We start from the raw sequence: 21,435 nt of genomic DNA, 5'->3' as shown, positions 1-21,435 counted from the left end.
TATTTCTGATGTTTCTAATGTGTCCCAGTCTTCGAGTAAGCAGGGAGATCAGAGTGACTCTCTGTTCTGGACCGCGGGCCCTGATCATCTATGTGTAGTCAAGAAACAGCATGTGCTGGGCTGACCCCGGCAGGTGGGCATGACAGTCCAAGGCTGGCCAGGGAAGCTTGATCTTTGCCAGTATGTACAGGTTATGTGGGAGAGGGGCAGCCCCTCCATGCCAGAGTCGTTCTTTACCGACACCTCCTGTGTGTGCGGTTGACCAGGCCCAGCAATGCCACTGGCCACTGATGAGGCCCACAGGTGCCAACTCACTGATGACTACCCACTGGCCTCTGTCCAGACCACAGGAGCGGATCTATGTGACGCCTGGTGCACCGAGAGCCATCAGCTTATCACATCCTCGTTATACCTGGGACACACCATGACTGGATACTGTCCTGGTTGCCTGGAGTCCACCCAGGCTTGCACATGGGTATGGAGAGAAGCCAGAGCTTAGCCTGGTATCACCAAGCTTCCCGTTCAGTTCTGTGTAGCTTGGGGTAGAAAACGAAATGGCTTCTCAATGTGCCCAGCAGCAAGGTCCTGGCCGCCGAGAGAGACAGGGACTTGCTTCTTTTGTGCCATGACTCCTATCTACAGCAGTGAATACAGTTTTACGAAGCCTGTGTGTGTGTGTGTGTGTGTGTGTGTGTGTGTGTGTGTGTGTGTGTGTGTGTGTGGTGTAAGTGTGGAACTGAGGACCTGGGGAAGGACAGGCAAGTAGCACAGAGCCATCACCCGTCTCTTAAGAAGTTTAATTCTTATACCAGAAACTGGACTCAGTTTGGAGTACTTTACGAGTCTGCTCTGTGGTGACCATGCCCACTCTACCCACCCATCCACCCCATCCACCCCATCCTCGGTGGACAGCCAGTGCAAATTGCCTGACACTCCATGGAGTAGCTATGCACTTACCCCACCCTCACCCCTTCTGGTGTCAGCTGAAACTGGATAATCCCTGGCTCCCAATAATAATAATTATAATAAGGTGTTGGACCACCAAACCGGCTTCTGTATGCTCCCTGGCTTCAGCATACACTGTGCATCCTAGGCTTCTTCCCATCATGTGTCTCCTAAATGTGAAAGGTTCCCATCTGATGGGGACACCCAGCAGCTGACTAGAGAAGCCAGGCCACCGTTGACATCTTTCACAGTGGCCCGGGTGTGGCAGTTAAACCTTGGCAGCTGTCTGGTCATTACCCCGAAGGACACTGGACTGTATGTAACTACAACCACCACAGTGATTCAAAATGTGAAAGCACGAGGCTCAGCTCCTCCACTGAACCGTGACTAGCAGAACCGTCAGGCCACAAGGGAATCCAGAGCAGACTCAATGGCAGGAGCAGCTACAATTGCGATTGCGCCGTGAGGGCGCGAAGCTTGCTGCGATCCCATTATTTAAAATCAGTTTTAAGTCATTGCATAGATTGGAGCTGCGGTAGGTGGTCGGGATGACCTACGCCAAGATGGGCTCCCTTCTCTAGGCAGACCAGGCCGGGCCACAAGGTCGATCACAGAAAGGCCCTAACCTGGCATACTACCATGCTTGTCATTTCGGAACCGGGAAGGGGCGTGTCCCAACTCCGCTGGTCATTGGGCAGGTACAGCCAACCAGTCTCTTAGGTGAGGGGGCGTGTTCTGAGGACTGCGGCCCCGCCATCCCGCTAGTCCTCTCTGGAAAAAGGTTCTGGGGTTCCCATTCACAGTCGTTCACTGCGCAAGCGCGGCCCCACCCACCGGCCCTTTCAGGAAAGGGCTCACTGCGCGCTCCTCCATTGGCCAGGCGCGACCCCGCCCTACTGCGCACGCTCTCTCGACACTACTGTCGCCGTCTGCCCTTCGCGATGGCTGCTGTCAGGGTTCTGGTGTCGCCGAGGTTGGCTTCTGCGCTCCTACCGCTCTCGGGGCGCCACCGGACTACCTCCCAGCGCGCAGCCATTCACAGCTCCGCACCGCGGCCCCGGGCCAGGGTGGCGTTGGTGAGTGCAGGGTCAGACTCCCAGGCCATGTGCCTCTCCTTGCTCGGTCCTCGCAGCCTGGGGTCGATCACCTGTCCGCCCAAGGTCGGCCGTTGGTGGGGTTCAGCTTCCCGGTACCCTCGGTAATTTCGTGTCGGGCCCACGCCCTCGTCAGTGCCTCTCTTCCTGCAGGTGCTGTCGGGCTGCGGAGTCTATGACGGAACCGAGATCCACGAGGCCTCAGCGTAAGTCCTCAGAGTTTGTAAACATTCTCTTGGTTTAAAAGGCAGAAATGGCCAGAGCGTCGTAACCAAACGCAGTGGGTTCGCATCGTGATAAGTCCAAAGCCAAAATTAGCACAGCCGAGACATAAAAGATGCCACCCGGGCCCTGGGTGAAGGCAGAACGCCTGGCAGGAACCCGGGGCCCTGCACATACCCAAAATGCAACACCTGCGAGTCAGCTACCCTCGCTGCTCGTCAGTCAGTAAAAGGATACCTGCCTACCCGCTCTGGTTCCACCCTCACCTTGCAGAAAGGTCTGAAAGTGGCAGGAGCCCTGGCTTCGTAAAAGCATCAAGATGTCCTACACACTAGCACTCAGTGGAAGTCCGTTTGCAAAATCATCTTGCTGCGGTGAGGCTGAAGGAGACATTTGGAAGTGACGTCTTTGTGGATTTTCCTCACGTAGGATCCTGGTGCACCTGAGCCGAGGCGGAGCTGAGGTCCATATCTTTGCTCCTGATGTCCCTCAGATGCACGTGATTGACCACACCAAGGGGGAGCCTTCTGAGAAGGAAAGCAGGTATGGGGAGGGAAAGGACCTGGAGAGAGCCACGTTCCTATGTGCACCTTCTACAGCGCAGACTTCCTGATTATTGGCTAGAGCTTGTGTCCCTCAAAGCAGCTGTCATCTGGCAAGTCCAGAAATACACTGCTCTGGGCAGAATGTGTCTGACCTCCCAGTGACCCTTACAGGAACAGCAGTAACTACTGTTGCCCTCCCTCTGGACGTGAGGTGGTCATGGTTTGTTTGCGTGGCACTGTGTTCCCTTTATCTAGTTGCTTTATTTGTTTTTTGAGGGGGGAAGGGTTGTTTGTTTTGTTTTCCCAAACGAAGTTTCTCTATGTTGAGAGGCTATCTTGGAACTGACTCTGTAGACCAGGCTGGCCTTGAACTCAGAGATGCACCTGCCTCTGCCTCCTGAGTGCTAGGATAAGACACATACTCTCGGGCTGGAGAGATGGCTCAGCCGTTAAGAGCACTGACTGCTCTTCCAGAGGTCTTGAGTTCAAGTCCCAGCAACCACATGGTGGCTCACAACCATCTGTAATGGGATCTGATGCCCTCTTCTGGTATGTCTGAAGACAGCTACAGTGTACTCATATGCATAGAATAAATAATTTTTTTTTTTTTTTTAAAGAGGCATACTCCATCACTGCCTCAGGTTTTTGGGTTTGTTTGTTTTTGAGACAGAGTCTGTTTGGCCCTAACAGGCCTGGAACTCACTATATATAAACCAGGCTGGCCTTGAATTCCCAAAGATTCACTTGTCTCTGCCTCCCAAGAGTTGGGATCAAAGGCAATTGACTCTACGCCCAGCACAACTACATTTCTTATCTGAGGCCTGTTTGCAGGGTGGGGGCTGAGACTGTAAAGGTAAGAGGAGGAACTGTGGTGTAACTGCCAAGGCTCTCTTTGGGGATTTCCTTCTCTATCCAGAACCCTGGCCCCTGAATCTCCCTCTCCCTCCTGTTGTTCAAGCCCATATGAGGTGGCTTCGGTCATCCTGAAGAGTGGCTTCTTAGGCAACCCCTCCCTGGTGTGGAGCCCTGGATTCTGCCTGCTGTGGATACTTGGTGGGCTTCCGGTTCCTGCTGACCCCAGCCTGGCAGTGCCTATTGTAGGTCACTAGAATCCTGTCACTGTCTCCAGGTGTTGCCTGGGTGTGCTAACTGGGAAGCGTTCAGTGAGCATGCTCACTTGAAGACAAGTCCGCAGTGCTGTCCATGTCCCGTCCCTGCCTGCGCGTTGATCTTTCATGTCATCTGCTCCTTCCAGGAATGTTTTGGCCGAGTCCGCAAGGATCGCCCGAGGCAAGATCACCAACCTGGCTCAGCTCAGCGCTGCTAACCACGATGCTGCCATTTTCCCTGGAGGCTTTGGGGCTGCCAAAAACCTGTGCGTGTCCAAGTGTAAGGGTCTAGACCACACGTGTACCCTCTCTTTTACAAGGGGTGGGCTGGGGGCACTTTAGCAAGATCGCCAGGGCGGCGGTCTTTGCTTCCTCCTCTGAACATTGCAGTGCCTGGAAGCTGTCAGGGTGGGCTGACCTCCATGCTGGGAGTCAGGTCCCCGCAAACTCTGCCCGCTTGCCCTTGCAAGTGTCAGCTCTCACACAGAGCCGTTCTCCCTCTGCTCTGGGCTGCTGTGAGGAGTGAGAATGGCCCCCACAAGCTCAAATGTTTGAATGCTTGGTCCCTATTTGGTGGAACAGTTTTGGAAGGATCAGAAGGTGTGGCATTGTTGGAGGAGGTGTGTCGCTGCGGGTGGGCCTTGAGGTTTCAAAAGTGAACGCTAGGTCCTCTCAGTCTCTCTCTCTCTCTCTCTCTCTCTCTCTCTCACACACACACACACACACACACACACACACACACACACACACTCACTCACTCACATGTGTGTATCTGTGTCTGTCTGTCTATCATTCTACCTCCTTTCCTCCTTCTCGCCCTCCTTTTTTTTCCCTCCTCCCTCCTTCCCTTCTTCCCTCCAACTTGCGGACCTGCTCCGATGGCTCGCCCACCTGCTGCTGTCACACTTCACGCCATGGACTAACCCTCTGAATCCATAACAATGCCTTCTTCTCCAAGTCACTTTGAGCACAGTGTCTCTGCTTCACAGCAGTAGAGCTGTAAGTAGAACACCCCCTCACAGCTGCGGGGCACCAGGAAAGAGGAAGGCTTTTTGTTGCTTTGCCCTTTGAGCTGCTGCTGGGGGAAGCCCAAGATACACTCGAGGGAGTCCATTCCACAGCTCCTGTTGGTTCTTTCTTGAGCATTCATGGAGGTCTTCGAGGTACCATCCTCAGCAGGACCCTGCCCAGGAGGGGCTCACCCAACTGGTTGTCAGGGAGAGCCTTGAGCAGGCTCTGAAATACCCCCGAGGCACTTCACTTAGTGTCCTGCTCCCGGAAGGGAGGGACACGGGGCTTCACGCTCTGAAGTGTCACCAGTCTGCCTTTCTCGATCTGAACCCTCTGACCCTTCGTATGGCCGTCAAAATGTCTCTTCTCAGATTCTGCACACTTCAGCCCCTTGGGTAGCACTCACCCACTCCATCCTGAAACCAGTGAAGCCGGCAGTGCCAGCCCTAACCGGGTCCTGGGCGGCCCATCCTCATAACAGCATGGCTGGGCATGGTGTCGCTGGGTCCTCCCTTCCATTGGGAAAGCTAAGCTGTGCTCATCACTCCTGCCTGGTGGGAGATTGACCAGAGGCCACACCTGTCTGCGCCACTGCCTTGTTCTCTTAGGAGTTGGGCTCAGGAGTGTGAGAGGTTCTTGGCGTTGAGTCTCCATGGCATTTAAGGAGGCTGCGGGCCTCTATACCTGTGTCTGAGCCCTCTGACCCCTGTGGGGAGGCCTCCATCTTCATTCTTTCTGACCTTTACAGAAGAATGGTAGGTCCTGGCTCACGGGCTGCTGCTGAAGCCATGAGGCCATCATGCTAGTCGGCGGTCGCCGCTGTCACTGAAAGGTAGCAGCACATGTGGCAGCCTGTGGCCAAGCCCAAGTGTGCATACGCAGTGAAGGGCGACTGAGGTTTAACAGGGCTGAGGTAGTGGGTGGCTGGCTCACGCACCTGGGGCCTGGCAGGTGGTGGGGTGCGTGTGTGCGCGTGTGTGTATGTGTGTGCACATGTGTGTATGTGTGTGCACATGTGTGTGTGTGTGTGTGTAGTGTTGGTCAGTGTGTGTGTGTGTGTGTGTGTGTGTGTGTGGTGTTGGTCCAGTGTGTGTGTGTGTGTGTGTGTGTGTGTGTGTGTGTGTTGGTCCAGTGTGTGTGCACGTGTGTGTGTGTGTGTGTATGTATGTAGTGTCGGTCCAGTGTGTGCGGTGTGCGTGTGTGCGTGTGGTTGGTGTGTGTGTGTGTGTGTTTTGGTGTGGTTGTGGGTGTGTGTTTGGGTGTGTGTGTGGTGTGTGTGTGTGGGGTGTGTGTGTGTGTGTGAGTGTTGTGGTGTGTGTGTGTGTGTGTGTGTGTGTGTGTGGTGTATGTGTGTGTAGTGTTGGTCCAGTGTGCGTGCGTGCATGTGTGTGTGTATGTGTGCGTGCATGCGGTGTCGGTCCAGTTGGTCCAGGCACTGTGGCTGGCCTTGTGTATCTTCTAGAGAAGCCGCATGTGTGTGGCCGAGTTGGTCGCTGCCGACATTGGTCTCTTGCTCGGCCTGATGTACTTATCTGTGGTTTCCAGCTTGAGAGCTGCTCAGTGGTGCAGACTCCACATGGCGTCCAGGGTGCTGGGAGTCATGCTACTTGCCACGCTGGTGGCCCAGGTGACCTGAAGTCTTGCTTGTTGCTTCTTTTTAACATTGTCCAAGAGAGACAGAGACATTGATTAAAGGGTGAAAGGATTTGGTTTGGCAAGTCTGGCTGACAGAAGTCAATGCCTGACGGTGAACCTGGCCCCTCAGTGCCAGACCTGGAGGCCGCAGCCCAGGAAGCTACATCCTGACAGAAAGGCTGGGCTCTGCCAGGGTGCATTCCCTAAGGACAGGTAATGTCTCACCTCCTCGGCTGCCCTGGGTTGGCCTTCACACTCCCAGGAAGAAGAGGCACACAAGGCAGACACTCATGTGCTAATGGCCGCTGCTGTTAGGCTAATCAGCTTTCTTTTTCCAGACCCCTCTTTGGGGTTTTGTGTTTGTTTGGCCGTCCCTGCATCCTGAAGGCCGGGTGCAGTCACAGACCGGCCACCCACCTCTTTCCTCCCACCCTGCTGGCTGGCTGGGATTAGCAACCATGCATTCAGTGTGGCAACAGGCTCTCCGTGTGGCCTGCAGCCACACTGTGGGCAGCTCCTCTGGTGTGCAGTGGGCCAGATCGTGGGGACACTGATGAGGACAGCCTCTCCTCTCATGGCAGGAGCACGTTCGCTGTGGACGGGAAGGACTGCAAGGTTAACAAGGAGGTGGAGCGTGTCCTGAAGGAATTCCACGGAGCCAAGAAGCCCATTGGGTAGGTGATGCTCCAGGTTCAAGAGGACGGGAGGAATCCATGGGAGTTCCTGACAGACTCTGCAGGCTCTTAGTCTGGCAGCGTCACCAGTGCTGGAGCCCAGTGAGACCAGCAGCAGCCTGAAGACAGGTGGCTTGGGAACATGTGTGGCTGCAGTAGAGGCAGGATTGGTCCCTGAGTGGGGCAGCCACGGGAGTCCAGCCCACGGCTCAGAGCTGGAACATCGGGCACAGCTCTCCGCCTCCTGTGTGTCAGGGCAGCTCACTGTTTTTTGTTGATTTCGAATCACTTTGATTGACCTGATACTTAGTATATAGACCAGGCTGGCTTTAAACTCACAGAGATCCATCCACATCCTGGGTGCTAGGATTATCACTCCTGCCACCGTGCCCGACCAGGGCAGCTCACTTCTAAGGGTCATGGTCCAGGTCACAGGTCATGCAGGCTGTTTCTTGCACTCTGGATAACTTGTACTAGACACTGTAGAGCAGTGGTTCTCACCCTTCCTAATGCTCATGTTGTGGTGACTCCAAATCATAAACATATGTCACTACTACCACTTACCTGTGATTTCACTACTGTTAGGAATCATAAGTATCTGACATGCAGGATATCTGATTTGCAACTTCTGTGAAAGGGTCGTTCAACCCTCATCCCCAAGGTTGAGAACCACTGCCGAGTGGCCAGCCAAGTGGCAGTGTAGAATTTGACTTCCTGGGACCCTCAGCTTCCCCATAGCCATCTCCACCCAGAGCTGCTCAGGCCCCAGTGCCTGACTGCCCAGTGTGGTAAGCCTGAGGCAAGACTCCCAAGCCTCACTGTCTGGGGACTAGAATGTTCTGTTCTCAGTCCTCCCTCTCAGTGTGCTCCCTGTGCTCACACACTCGGTCCTCCCTCTCAGTGTGTGTGCTGTGCTCACACACTCGGTCCTCCCTCTCAGTGTGTGTGCTGTGCTCACACACTCAGTCCTCCCTCTCAGTGTGTGTGCTGTGCTCACACACTCGGTCCTCCCTCGGTGTGCTCCCTGTGCTCACACACTCGGTCCTCCCTCGGTGTGCTCCCTGTGCTCACACACTCGGTCCTCCCTCGGTGTGCTCCCTGTGCTCACACACTCGGTCCTCCCTCGGTGTGCTCCCTGTGCTCACACACTCGGTCCTCCCTCGGTGTGCTCCCTGTGCTCACACACTCGGTCCTCCCTCGGTGTGCTCCCTGTGCTCACACACCGGGTCCTCCCTCGGTGTGCTCCTGTGCTCACACACGGTCCTCCCGGTGTGCTCCTGTGCTCACACACTGGGGTCCTCCCCCGGTGTGCTCCCCTGTGCTCACACACGGTCCTCCCCGGTGTGCTCCCTGTGCACACTCGGTCCTCCCCGGTGTGCTCCTGTGCTCACACACTCTGGCTCACACACCTCCCTCGGTGTGCTCCCTGTGCTCACACACTCGGTCCTCCCTCAGTGTGCTCCCTGTGCTCACGCAGCTCCTCTGACTTTTCAGCCTATGCTGCATCGCTCCTGTCCTCGCAGCCAAAGTGATCAAAGATGTGGAGGTCACCGTGGGCCATGAGCAAGAGGAGGGGGGCAAGTGGCCATATGCTGGAACCGCGGAAGCCGTCAAAGCCCTGGGTGCCAAGCACTGTGTGAAGGGTGTGACCATATCCTTTCGGCAGCTGGTCAGTGTGGTCGGGGTCAGGTAGCCCATTAGGCTGCCCCTTCATCTGATCACGGAGGGGATCATGGCAGGCCGCCATGCCTACACGAGTTATATTTGCTGGTCTTACTTGAAGGGAACCCCTGGGCAGGAGCACAGGGCCAGCCAGTGTCATGGAATATACCTGGCTTGGAATGCCACAGGCAGGCTGGCAGGAAGCTGGCTCCTCGCTTAACAGAGGAGGATCCGTGGTCCTGCACCCACTGAGTGAGACCTGTCAGCCGCGAATCAGCCTGGAGCACACAGCTGGGATGCCTGATCCCAAGGGGAGGCGGCCTGTGAGGAATACAGGCGAGGGGCAGGACTCGGGGGAGGGGTGATGTCTGGAAGACTAGGAGCTGCTTGCTGGTGGCCATAGAACGGAACTAGAGCAGTGTGGGGCGGTGGGCAGGACTCCTGGCGCTAGTGGACCCCTCAGTTTCCACAGCTGGAGCTGGCCAGGGTGAGTTTTACGTCCCCGTGTGGGGCCAGCCTGCAGGCTGTCACCAGGCACTGTCCTACCCCCAGATCACAGTTTCTTCCTCCTCACGAGTACCTGTGAGTTAGAAGCTCCTCTTACAGAGGTGCGTTGTTGGTGTGATGTCATCGAGCAGCAGGGGGCCTGCAGGACTGAGGGGGGTGAGCAGGGCTCTTCCCGTGCGATGCCCATGGTCCTGCCTAGGGCTAGATTTTCCCTAACATGTACTCACGAAGCTCACGTAGACCAGAAAAACAAGGTGGTCACCACCCCGGCCTTCATGTGTGAGACCGAACTCCACCACATCCACGACGGGATTGGGGCCATGGTGAAGAAGGTGCTGGAACTCACGGGAAAGTAACACCACCAGCACCACGCTTGGCCTCCGTCGTCGCTTGGCATGCTCAGCCTGTGTGCTCCGGTCAGCCAGGACACGGGAGCTGCTGTTCTATTAGAAGCATAGACACTTTGTGCCTGAAGGAGGAGCTTTGCAACTATGCGTCCAACCATGGCTTCTACCAGCCGGAAGCCAGAGTCTCACCAAGGGCCCCAGGTAGCAGCAGGAATTTCACTGGGGGCTGGCCTCACTGTGTGTCCCCATTGGGTGGTCTGGGCACCTTTTCCAGAGCCTGGTTCAAGGACTCACGTTGTGCAGTCCTAGGTCTGATGGATCTGGGTACTAAAGCTCTAAAAGAAGAAAACCATTTAGGCTCCAAGTCTTCGGAGGTATGTCCAGAGTAAGCACAGCTAACTGCAGCCAGGGGGATTCTGTAGTAGATCCCTGCAGCCACACAATAAACTTTTCCACAGTGGAAACTCCTTCCAGCCATGTCTCAGGCCTTCTGAAACTAGCGAATGGTACCCCGTAACATGAGGTGTCACCAAGTCTCAGCTCTGAGTTTTCAGGAGATGGGAGAAATCACTGATTGTGGGCCCCTGGAGGGGCCTGCTGGTTGGGTCTGGGAAGTTGCCCAGGCTGTGAGATTGTATAACCTGGGCAAAGAAGGAAAGTAGAGGACAGTAGTGCCCTGGTGGTCCCTCATGAAGAAGTGTCAAACTGGTCTGACAGAGGTCTGTGCACACCTCTGTTCCAGAGCACTCTCTCCCAGAGGGCCAGGCAGCCAGGCGTCCTTTGGCCTTGGCAGTAACTACTACAACACTGGACTATAAGACAGTCCTTTAGCTCGGTTATGTCAGATGCTGGGCAGAAACAGGTTTAGGCCAGGCTAGATGTCGCTGTCAGCTATGGATGTAACCTACATAGCTAGATGTCGCTGTCTCCCAGTGCACATGTGTGGAGGCTAATCTCTCCAGTGGCCCTGATTGTTGGTGGTCTGGGTCTCCAGGCCGCTTACCAGGACCTATGCATAGCATGCACCCATGATACCTGAACTACTGGTCACATAGCCCGCTTCTGGAGAACCTGAGGAGCTCACTCCTTACTAAATCGGGGAGGCCAAGGCCGGTATGCCCTTCCCTTGCAGAGGACCTGTTAAAGCTCCGTGAGTTTCCACAGTGAATACAGAGCCAGCACAGCCCCACCCGCATCCCACACATAGACAAAGTGCCTGCTCCAGTCTACCCAAGGCCATCCAGGGTGACAGTCCCTGCCCGGTGATGTGTGGCTCTGCCAGCTGTGACAGCACAACCTTCCCCATGCACCTGCCAGATGTTTTTGCTTCAGTCTGCTGTTAGCCCGGCAGGCCACCCAGCTCTACTGGGTTGACTTAGTCACCTCTCCCCTCTGGCTTTGGCATCCCTGGGCAGAGATCTGTTGGTTTCGCTGGCTGACTTGGGCCTTTTCTTTGACAGGAGACTTAGAAACCCTTCGTTTGGTAAGCAGTGCCCATGGGCTTTTTATCCTATACCTGTTCTCCTTGGGGGTCTGGTGGGCAGGCATGCTCCCTCCGGTTTGCTTCTGTGAAGGAAGCATCCATCTCATCAAAAGCCACATCCTATCCCCTTCACGTGCAGACCGGAAGCTGCTTGTTCACCTGCTGTGCCATGCTGGCCCGGCAGGAAAGAACACAATGGCTTCTGAGCACCCCACAGGGTGAGGGTACCCCTAGACCTCCCGTGCGGCCTTGGTGTTCATAGATGCTGCAGGAGTGTAAGGTGCACAAGTGGAACCCAGGCTTAGGAATGGCCACTGCCCGGACTTGTCCTTTCTCATGTTACCACACGCCACAGGTAGCTGAGAGGGAAGTGAACCCAGGAGAGACCTCAGGGAAAAGGTCAGTGCTGTTAGCTGCACATGCTGCACCATGCACGTCTTCCCAGGCTTCCCACAGAAGTCACCAAGTGTGACCAGCACACGGCGCCTGCCCATTACGTCACCAGTGTGAATCACATCCTTGTGTTGGCCTGGACCATCTCAATTTGACAGGCGATGGAGACCACAGACCTGCTTAGCTGAGGCCAGATGGAACCATCCTGGACTATGTTTTGGGGTGTTTGGAAAGCCCTCAGCAGGGCCTGATGCAAGAGGTTAACTGTTGAACTCCTAGAAATAATTGAATCCTCATGGTATGCCAGGCACAGTCCACGTGGCAAGACCATGATCTCTACCCTCATGAAGATAGGGGCTTGTTGGCAGAGAGCCTGCGGAGGGAGGGGGAGGCAAGTGGGCACATGACAGGGAGGTCAGGGAATGGTCAGAGACCAACCAAAAAAAGGAAGCAAGTCAGGATGAGTGAAAGGGTGTGCCCAGAAAGCCAGGTTCTTGGAGCAAGTCCTGTCCCTAGAGACAAGTCCACCAAACCCGTTAGCGGGGCTGTAGTTCTAGGTACCACCACCAGGGGGCGCAGCAGACCAGCCTCGGAGCCTTCTGTATGTTCCCAGTGCTGACCAACGCCGACGCCTACACCCTACCATCTTCAGAAGCTCTCCTGAGACGCCCAATGCCCCTGCCTCCCAGGTCCACCTCACAGGCAGTTCCATCTAAGCCAGCAAGTCTCAAGGTGAGGGTGGGCTGAGTTAGTTCCCAGTGGGGGCTCTTGCTCCGTGTTTTCTCATCCTTACCCCTGACCTGCCCCCAGCCACCCTGAGCACTGAACACCTGCCTCTTCCTCTCTCCCTCTACCCCTTTCGGGACCCTTGCTGCTCGGCCCTGGAAGAAAGGACAGAAGGGATGGTAAGGGAAGGAAGAAAGGACAGACACACATAGAGGGAAGTCTCGATGTGGGTGTGCACACTTTGGACAGTCTCAGGCTGTAAACACCTGCAGGAGGAAGCCATATTTGCTAGCTTTTGTACATTCTGATCGACTACCCGTCAACACCCATATTTGGACTCCAAAAAGAGTTTTGCCAGCCCTCTTGAGTTGAGGTGTGAGTGATGGATCCATGCTCAAGAAAGGGTGGTAACAGGACTCAAAAGGAACGGGTCCTGGGTGGAGTCCTCAGGAAGCCCCTCCCCCGGGGGCGGAGTCCTGAGAGTGTTGTTGACTTGGCCAAAGCCTTAGCCCCACAGCCTTGGCCAAGCCTTACTTACGCTGGTTGTGTGCCTGAAATCCCAGCACTCAGACTCAGTCAAGAGAAATCAGGAATTTCAGGTCATCCCCTGCTACATAGTGAACTGGAAGCTAGCCTGCGCTACACGAGACCATCTCAAAAAAAAAAAAAAAAATCATCTAGCTTTCATCTTCTGTGATTAACTGGGGCTTTCCAAGTTTTGCATTTTACATTTAGGTTTGTGATCCTATTTAAGCTAACGTAAAGGGTGACGAGCCTGTGTTACATTTTTGTCTCCCCCCCCCATGTATATGGTGGGGTTTGGGGTTTTTTTTTTTTTTTTTCTTTCCTGTATTTTTTTTTTTTTTTTTTTTTTGTGCATTGGTGTTTTGCCTCCTTGTGTGAGGGAGCCAGATGCCCTGGAACTGGAGCTACAGACAGTTGTGAGCTGCCATGTGGGTGCTGGAAATTGAGTCCCAGGTCCTCTGGAGGAGCAGCCAGTGCTCTTAACCCACTGAGCCATCTCTCCAGCCCTGTAGGTGGTGGTTTGAATGAGAAAAATTCCTGAGAGTCTCAGGTATTGAACACCTGGTCCCTAGTGGGTGGTGGTGTTGGGGGAGATTATAGAACGTTGAGATGCAGAAAGTACATCCCTGGGGGGGCAGGCTTTGAGGGATTATGCGTTGCTTCAGTCCACTTCCTGTTTTCTCCGCCTATTGAGTGTGGATGCAAAGTGGCCAGCCAGTCTCCTGCCTCTGAACTGATGAGTCAAAATAAACTCTCTCGAAAGGGGAGGGAATAATGGAGGGATGGAGGGAGGGCGGGACTGGGAAGGGGGAAAGCGTCAATCCAGACGTAAAGTAAATAAATAAATTAATGAAGGAAGTAATGACTGTGCCAAGTCCACAGGTGTGTCAGCAGGATCCTCACCTTGACAACGATGACGCAGCCGTCACAGCCTCCGTGACCTTAAGCGTGGAATAACTCAGGTTCCTTGGAACTTGGGTTTTTATTTCCACCAGGGTTTTGTGGAGTTTGTTTTTGTTGTTGTTTTTCACAGATCTCGTACATATTTTGTTAGGCTGTCTCCTGTAGGTATGAGAGTCGATGATGCTGTATTCTAATTTTTTTTTTTTTTTTTTTCCGGGGGTGGGGGCCGAACCCCGGACCTTTCGCTTCCTAGGCAAGTGCTCTACGCTGAGCCAAATCAACCCCTGTATTCTAATTTTGATTTCAGCTCTTTGTTGTTGGCCTATAGGAAAGCAATTGACCGTATTCTGCAACTTTTCTGTGTTGCTTATTAGTTCCAGGAGGTAGGTACGTGTGTGTGTGTGTGTGTGTGTGTGTGTGTGTGTGTGTGTATTGTGAGTATGTATTTATGGGTGTGCAGCGTGTGTGTGAATGTGCATGTGTGAGTTTGTGTATGCTTGTGAGTTTTTTGTGTGTGTTTATGTGTGCACGCATGTGTGTGAATGAGTATGTGTGTGTGAGTATATATGTGTGTGTGTTTGTGAGTGTATTGTGTGTACTTATGTGTGTGCACGTGTGTGTGTGTATTGTGAGTGTGTATTTATGGGTGTGCACACGTGTGTGTGAATGTGTATGTGTGAGTTTGTGTATGCTTGTGAGTTTATTGTGTGTGTTTATGTGTGCACGCATGTATGTGAATGTGTATGTATATATGTGAGTATATATATGTGTGTGCGTGTTTGTGAGTGTATCGTAAGTGTATACTTATGTGCACATGTGTGTGTGTGTGAGTGAGTGTTGGTTTTCTACAAAGACAAGCATTTCATCTACAAAGAGAGCTCCCAATCTGTATCTTTTTTCCTTTCCTTGTCTTATTGCACTGGCTAGAACGTCCAGTGTGATGCTGAAAAGGAACGACAAGAGGGGTGTCCCTGCCTAGTTTCTCACCATTAAGCGATATTAGCTGTCTGTGCTCTTCAGGTGTCTTTACTGAGGTAAGGAAAGTCCCCTATAGCACTCATTGTTTAGTGTACAGGCAAGTCCACTGGTCGACTCTCAGTTACCTAGCAACTGCTTACATCATCACCAGCCACGCCTCCCGCTGCCAGGTGTGCCTGGTGTTCACTGCTGATAAAAGGACTACCAGACACCTCGTGCTTGTGCTTGGCTCTCTCTCTCTCTCCTCTCTCTCTCTCTCTCTCTCTCTCTCTCTCTCTCTCTCTCTCTCTCTCTCTCCCCTCCCCCTCCCCTCCCCTTCCTCCTCCCCTCCCCTGTCTCTCTGCTCCCCTATCTGCCTGTTTACATGCCTACATGTCCCCCAGGTCCCCACTTCCCTCCTTTCCCTCCAATAAACCTCTTTTGTACCAGACCTGTTGCATGGCATAGATTCTCAGTTTGCATGTGTCTGCCAAAAGTACACCCCCGCTGCATACTTTTTATCCTAGCACTCATAGCGGTATGATTTTCTCCTTTAACCTCCGATGTGGATGATACACCCCAGATTCCTGGCATTAGCAGTGGTTCACATGTGGATAAGTCTTGCTTGGTCATTGATGTGCAGTTCCTTTCCAACATTGCTGACTTGTATTTGCTAACGCTGCTAGGGTCTTTGCCGTCTCTCTGTGAGAGCTGATGATAGGCAGTTTCTGTCTTCTCTACCGTCTGTCTGGTTTTGGTATTAGGGAAGCACAGGCCTCACAGATGAGCTAGGGCAAGTTCTTTCTGCTTTTGTCTTCCAGAAGAGATAGCCGAGAATTGTGCAATGTCTTCAGTAAGTGTAGGGTTGAACAGTGAGCCTCTAGACCCATGAAGCTGGGTCTTTCGGTTTGGAAGGTTAATAGTATCTTCAATTTCATACATAGACAGACAGACAGACAGACAGACAGGTACCTGGATAAATAGATACATACATGGATGGATGGATGTTAGAGATATACGTATATACAAACGTATACAAATGGATGACTGGATTAATGGATACCTAGATAGATACATAGGCAGAGAGATGAATGAATGATAGATAAGAGATACATAGATACATAGATACATAGATACATAGACAGATACATAGAGATAGATGGATACCTGGATAGATAGGTACACACATAGATGGATGAATGGATGGATAGATAGACAGACAGACAGACAGACAGACAGATAGGTGATAGATGGAACCTTTGCAGACTGTCTCTTCTCTGTGAATTTTTCAGGTTGTGTCTTTCAAGAGGTTGGTCCATTTCACGTATTTTATGTCATTTGTGGATGCAGTGTTTACAAGCCATTGTGACCCCATTCCTACTCCTGGTACTGCTCTTAGCTTGTCTAGAAACTGACCGATGGCATTGACCTTTTCAGAGAGCCTGCTTTAGGCTTTACAAATTCTGTTTTCCCTTCCTTCCTCCTTCCCTCCCTCCGTCCCTTCTCTCATTTTAGATTGAATTTACTCTCTTTTATCCGGTGTCCTGAGGCATCCGCTTAGGTACAGTCTCCTCTGGTCTGCACATCCCAGGACAGACGCCCCTCCCCTACCCCGCCCCAGTTTGCCCTGCATCCCACAATTGTCCATGAGTTCTATTTTCATTTTCACTTAGTTCGAAATGTTTTTAAAATTCTCTCCAGATTCCTTGACCTATGTGTTATTTATAAGTATTTTGTTTAATCTGCAAGTGTTTGGGGGGTTTTCCAGCTACGGGATTTAATTCCACCGTGGTCATCTGAGGGCATACCATGTACGACCTCTAGGCCTTTAAGTCGGGGATGTCCGTGGTCCAGGACGTGGTCTGTATGAGGGATGCCCCTTGAGAGTTGAAGGAAAAAAAATACATGTTCTGCTACCAACCACCACTGAGCATTATGGCCGATGGCGTTGCTGACTTCAGTGCTGTCCTTACCGGCTTCCTTTCTGCTGGGGAGGTGCTGAAGTCTTGGCTATAATTGCAGGCGTATCTGCTCCTCTATGCGGTTCTGCCAGTTTTGCCTCGTGGCTCAACACTGTTACGCACATGTGTGTCCTTCTAGTTGAAGTATCTTGGTGGAACTGACTTACCCCTAACCCTTTATCATCATGGAGGGTCACTTTACCCCTCATATGTCCCTGCTCTGATGATGGTTCTCTCTGATGTGATTGATAACTACAGAAGGCAGGGCACGTGTGTTAGTGATCATATGAACCTCGCTCAGTGTCTGTCTGTCCAGCTGTACCTCTTCCTAGCGTTGAGGCTGATTTTGCTGCCTGCAGGAGTATAGTCCGGTGCTGCTTCTCTTTTCTTTCCTTTTTTTTTTTTTTTTTTTTTTTTTTTTTTTCCAGAGCTGGGGACGAACCCAGGGCCTTGCGGTTGCTAGGCAAGCGCTCTACCACTGAGCTAAATCCCCAACCCCGGTGCTGCTTCTCCATGCTTAACATGTTCCCCAACACTGTCCCTGTGGCAGGATATTGGGGGACTGTAGCTGATTCCCACCTAGAGCATGGCCTGCTAGGGAAAGCTGGTTTTGTGACTTCAGCTCCTGGTACGCCATGCGACTCGCTGTGGTCCTTCTGTCCTGAGACGGCTCTTAACCTGAGCTCAGTCCAGGCCAATTCTGTCAGTTCTCAAGTGGGGCCCTGGCCTTTGCTGCCTGGAACTGTCTCAGGACTACAGAATGGGGGTCCCCTCTTGGACTCTGATGTCTCCCGGGGCTCCCTCCTGGACCTATGCTGCTCTCCAGGGGTCTCCAGCCCTGGAGAGGAAGAGGGGAAAGGAGTCAAGGGAGGGTCCGTAAGGTGGGGCAGAGCCTTAATCTCCCTAGACGGTCTCAGCCACATCTTCAATCTCCTTCATTCTCATTATGACCCTGTGACCTGCTGGTAGCTTTAGAGACAAGACTCGGGGACCCCAAGGCTGTACTGTGCTTGTACCGTTGTCACAGACAGACTGACTGCAGAGCCTCAGTGACTGGAGCAAGTCAGCACCTCAGTGGCAATCGCGAACAGAGGAAGGATACTTGAAGATGAGTTTGGGAGGAGTACATTAGACGTCAGGAGTCAGCCTCAATAGAAACCCCATGGGGTTCCTTCACTTGCTGACTCTAGGTCTGTGCCTTGGGTCCCAGCAAAGCACGACCTTAAGCCTGCAGTGAAGCTGCATCTGGGGAATGATTGAGCAGCTGCTGCAGCTGACCAGACAGCTGGACGTTTACTCCAGATGCCCCAAGGAAAGTGTCCACTGGTCCCCAAACACCTGCGTATCCAGTGTGGTGGGAAGAAAAGGAACGGGATAGTAAACCAGAGAGCAGAGGCTTCAGGCTGGGCAGAGCTCTGGGAACTTAAGGTACCCAGGAGAGCCAGGGAAGATGGCTGACAATCTTCCCACAGGAGAAGATCAAGCTACATTACTCTCACCCGTGGATGAGGATCAGGAGGCAAGATCAGAGGAGGGGTCGGGGAAGAAGGCTCCTAGATAAAGATGAGTCATGGGGTAGAGGCCACTTCTCCATTGACCAGTACCCTGTACAGGACCTTGAGCTGGACTGAGGAACCACAGGACCTCACGGTATGTGAGCAGGAAGAGAGTAGGGGTGGGCTGCAGCATGAGGTCGGGAGGTGTTTAAGACAGCTTCTAGGTGTTATGGTTGTTGCGAGACCCAGACCAGGGTGTGTTGGTTAGAGAAGCAGATGGGAGATCTCCTGTGTCCTGCTGTATGCACTGGGGGTGGGGGTGGGGAGGGGCAAGACAGAACAGGGTCATCTGCTGAGAAAGGCTGTGCCTCCTAAGAACAACTTCTCAGTCAGAGCAGACCAGACCTCCCAATCCCAGGTACCCATGTGAGCCAGGGCAGACTGCTGGCAGCTGATCACTGGCTACATCACTCTCACCCATGCTGAGGATCAGGAGGGAAGATCAGAGGAGGGGTTGGGGGAATGAGGCTCCTGGATAGAGATGGGTCATGGGGAAGGGGCCCCAACTTCCCAGTTAGAGTAGACCAGCTCTCCCAATGCCCTGGGAGCTGTGAGGTCCTGGGGCTATGACGAGAAGGTCTCCAACTGTCATAGCAGAGTTAGAACCCAGCAGCCAGAGAAGGTAGTGTCACATGTGATATTGGAGGGGCAGGAGAAGATCAGGCCATGAGCATCCAATGAGCCCCTGAAACACACACCTTCTGGGAGCCATCCTTGGGTGAACCAGGTTGTGATGACTAATCTTGGTTGTCAACTTGACACACCTGGGTAGAGGGAGCCTCAATTGAGGGATTGCTTCCATCAGATTGACCTGTAGGCATGACTTGATCGCTAACTGATGTCAGAGGACCCAGCCCCCTGTCGTAGTACTATCCCCAGGGAGGCAGTTCTGGGCTGTGTAAGAAAGGAAGTCAAGCACGAGTCTGGGAGCAAGCAAGGAAGCAGCATTCCTCCATGGTCTCTGCTTCAGCTCCTGCCATGACTTCTCTCGGTGATGAACCATCCTTAAGTGTTAGATAAGACAATTCTTTGTTACCCTGGTTGGTTTTGGAAGTGATGTTTACCATAGCAACAGTAAACAAATTAAGACACATAGGAGCCAGGTGGTGGCGCACACCTCTAATTCCAGCACTCAGGAGGCAGAGGAAGGCAGATCTTTGTAAGTTCAAGGTCAGCGTGTTCTACAGAGTCAGGGATACACAGAGAAACTGTTGGGACCAAGCAAAAGGAACTTATTCTAAGTACTGGATTCAAGTTCCCAGGCCCTAGGGGAGCTGGGCACTCCCCTATAGCTGAACAGCTTCTGTTGTAAACAGTTGTCTGAATCCAGACAAGTCAGGGACAACTTGTAAGGAGACAGATGTCTGAATCCAGCCATCTCAAAGACAACTTGTCCATCTTGCCTGGCAGGGTCAAACAAGCTCATGCTCACAGACCTAGGAATGAACACCTACCCCACTTCTCCGAATGTTTTCTTAATTGTCTGTTAACTGGTAAAGAATATAGAAATTGGTGCTACCCAAACCAAGGTGCACCCGGTATAAAAATATATAACCATTGCCTCTTATGCCCTAATTGACTACATACAATTGCCTACTTCCTTATTCCACTATTCTAAAATCTCGGCCCAGAGTCCAGGAGGGGACCTGACTACACACACTGAATTAAGGATCTTGAAGCCTGCTGCCCTGGATACAGCCCAGTCTCCAATAGGTACTCCCTTGCTTAGCCTGTAATGTCAAATACAATTGAATAACACTGAAGCTTCTCCCAGCTTCCCCTCACCCCCTTCTAAAGTCCTGAAGTGAGTTTTCTCAGCTTTTTCCTGAACCCAATAGTTAACATGTCTCAAGAAGAGAGGGAGGAAGAAGACGGGGAGGACAAAGAGGAGGAGGAGGAAGAAGAGGAGGGGAGGAAGAAAAGGAGGGGGAGAAAGAAAAAGAAGGGGAGGAAGAGGAGGAGGGGAAGAGGAGGAGGAGGAAGAAAACTCAACACAGGAAAGACATCCTACTATTCAAGGCCAGCAGTCATGTTACCTACATGTTACTACATCACAGGCTAAGGTCATGGAAACACGGGTAACTAACTGGCTTTTGGAATATAAGTAGAATGTGTGTGTGATCTTAGGTGGGCCATAGGACAGGATACAGCAGACAATCTGGGCAGGTGAAGCTGTCTCCTGTCCCAGGAACCATGTGTGTGTTGCTCAGCAGTGGAATCATCTGCTTAGAACAAAGCACAACTATAAGAAAGTCAGGGCTACCAAGCGGGACTCTTGAGAAGGCTGGGCAGCTCCTTCGAGGGATAGCAGAGGGCGGGTGGGAACAGGAGTACCGGGGAGCATCTTCTCTGAGCTTAGCATGGATTTGGTGCTCTAACAAGCCTCTCACCACTACTGTGGCCTGAGAAGGCAGGAGAACCAGAGGTTGGCAGGGAGTTAACAACTGCTCTTGTGGTGACTAAGGACCTGCTGTTCTGTGCCCTGGGACTCCCAGGAAGTGGGGGATGAGGCTTCTGCCCCCGAGGCCTCTTCTGGCCTGAGCTGAAGTGAGTTGGTGTGGCAGCATGAGCGCCCTTTGCAGGCAATGGCATGTCTCCACCCTGAGCCTCTGGCGTGTTCCCACGGAGAATCTATCGCACAGCGGTGGCTCTTTTCGGACTTGTTTTCATATAGAAGGAGGCGTGTCTGACTCATGTGAGCTGTTGTCCAGACATGAGTATGAGGTCCTTGGTGAAAGTAGAATCCAGGGACCGTGTATCAACCACAGAACCCACTTCTAGATCTATATGACGGCCAAGCGAAACCACACATAAGTAGCACTTACTCTAGAAATGGCGGACACTGTCTGTCCCTAGCTTGCTAGCTTCAAAACCCAGTAAGTGACTCCTGGTTTTAAGTGACGTGGGCACAAGGAATATGGGACCCTCATCTGGGACCCTCTGGGCCAGCTCCTAGCTCCTCCACACCAACTGCCAAGTCTATCCTTGGCCCCTTGGTCGCTCCTAAGGCTTAGCTCCTATTCTCATCTGATCCTTTAGGCTCCCTGGAATCTGCCAGTCCCGTGTGGCTCATGGGTAACAGACGTATTTAGTCACTCAGGGATGAGTCACCGCAAAAGTGAGTAAGTTGACATTAGAGGATCCTAAAATATTACGGATCGAATCTCCTAAACGAAATGT

The 21,435-nt window shown here is 52.7% G+C and overlaps 1 protein-coding gene across 1 annotated transcript; it reads left to right on the top strand.

Moving 5' to 3' along the window:
* The first annotated feature begins 1,854 nt into the window (after positions 1-1,854).
* Positions 1,855-10,224, top strand: Gatd3a (glutamine amidotransferase like class 1 domain containing 3A). The gene is made up of 7 exons (XM_032888762.1): positions 1,855-2,021; positions 2,193-2,245; positions 2,691-2,804; positions 4,062-4,181; positions 7,143-7,235; positions 8,730-8,886; positions 9,632-10,224. Exons 1-7 carry the CDS (start codon positions 1,887-1,889, stop codon positions 9,758-9,760), a joined length of 801 nt encoding a protein of 266 aa, XP_032744653.1. The 5' UTR covers positions 1,855-1,886; the 3' UTR covers positions 9,761-10,224.
* The last annotated feature ends 11,211 nt before the right edge of the window (positions 10,225-21,435 follow it).

This window comes from Rattus rattus, chromosome 18 (genome assembly GCF_011064425.1).
Source record: "Rattus rattus isolate New Zealand chromosome 18, Rrattus_CSIRO_v1, whole genome shotgun sequence".
Classification (NCBI taxonomy): domain Eukaryota; kingdom Metazoa; phylum Chordata; class Mammalia; order Rodentia; family Muridae; genus Rattus; species Rattus rattus.
The sequence above is the reverse complement of the archived record's forward strand: the minus strand, read 5'-3'. Positions and strand labels throughout refer to the sequence as shown.

Bases quoted from the DNA above. Each gene is read 5' to 3' on its own strand.
- Gatd3a (XM_032888762.1), top strand. From the start codon at position 1,887: ATGGCTGCTGTCAGGGTTCTGGTGTCGCCGAGGTTGGCTTCTGCGCTC. The intron at 2,805-4,061 runs GTATGGGGAGGG...TGCTCCTTCCAG, and splicing joins CCTTCTGAGAAGGAAAGCAG to GAATGTTTTGGCCGAGTCCG. The intron at 4,182-7,142 runs GTGCGTGTCCAA...CTCTCATGGCAG, and splicing joins TTTGGGGCTGCCAAAAACCT to GAGCACGTTCGCTGTGGACG.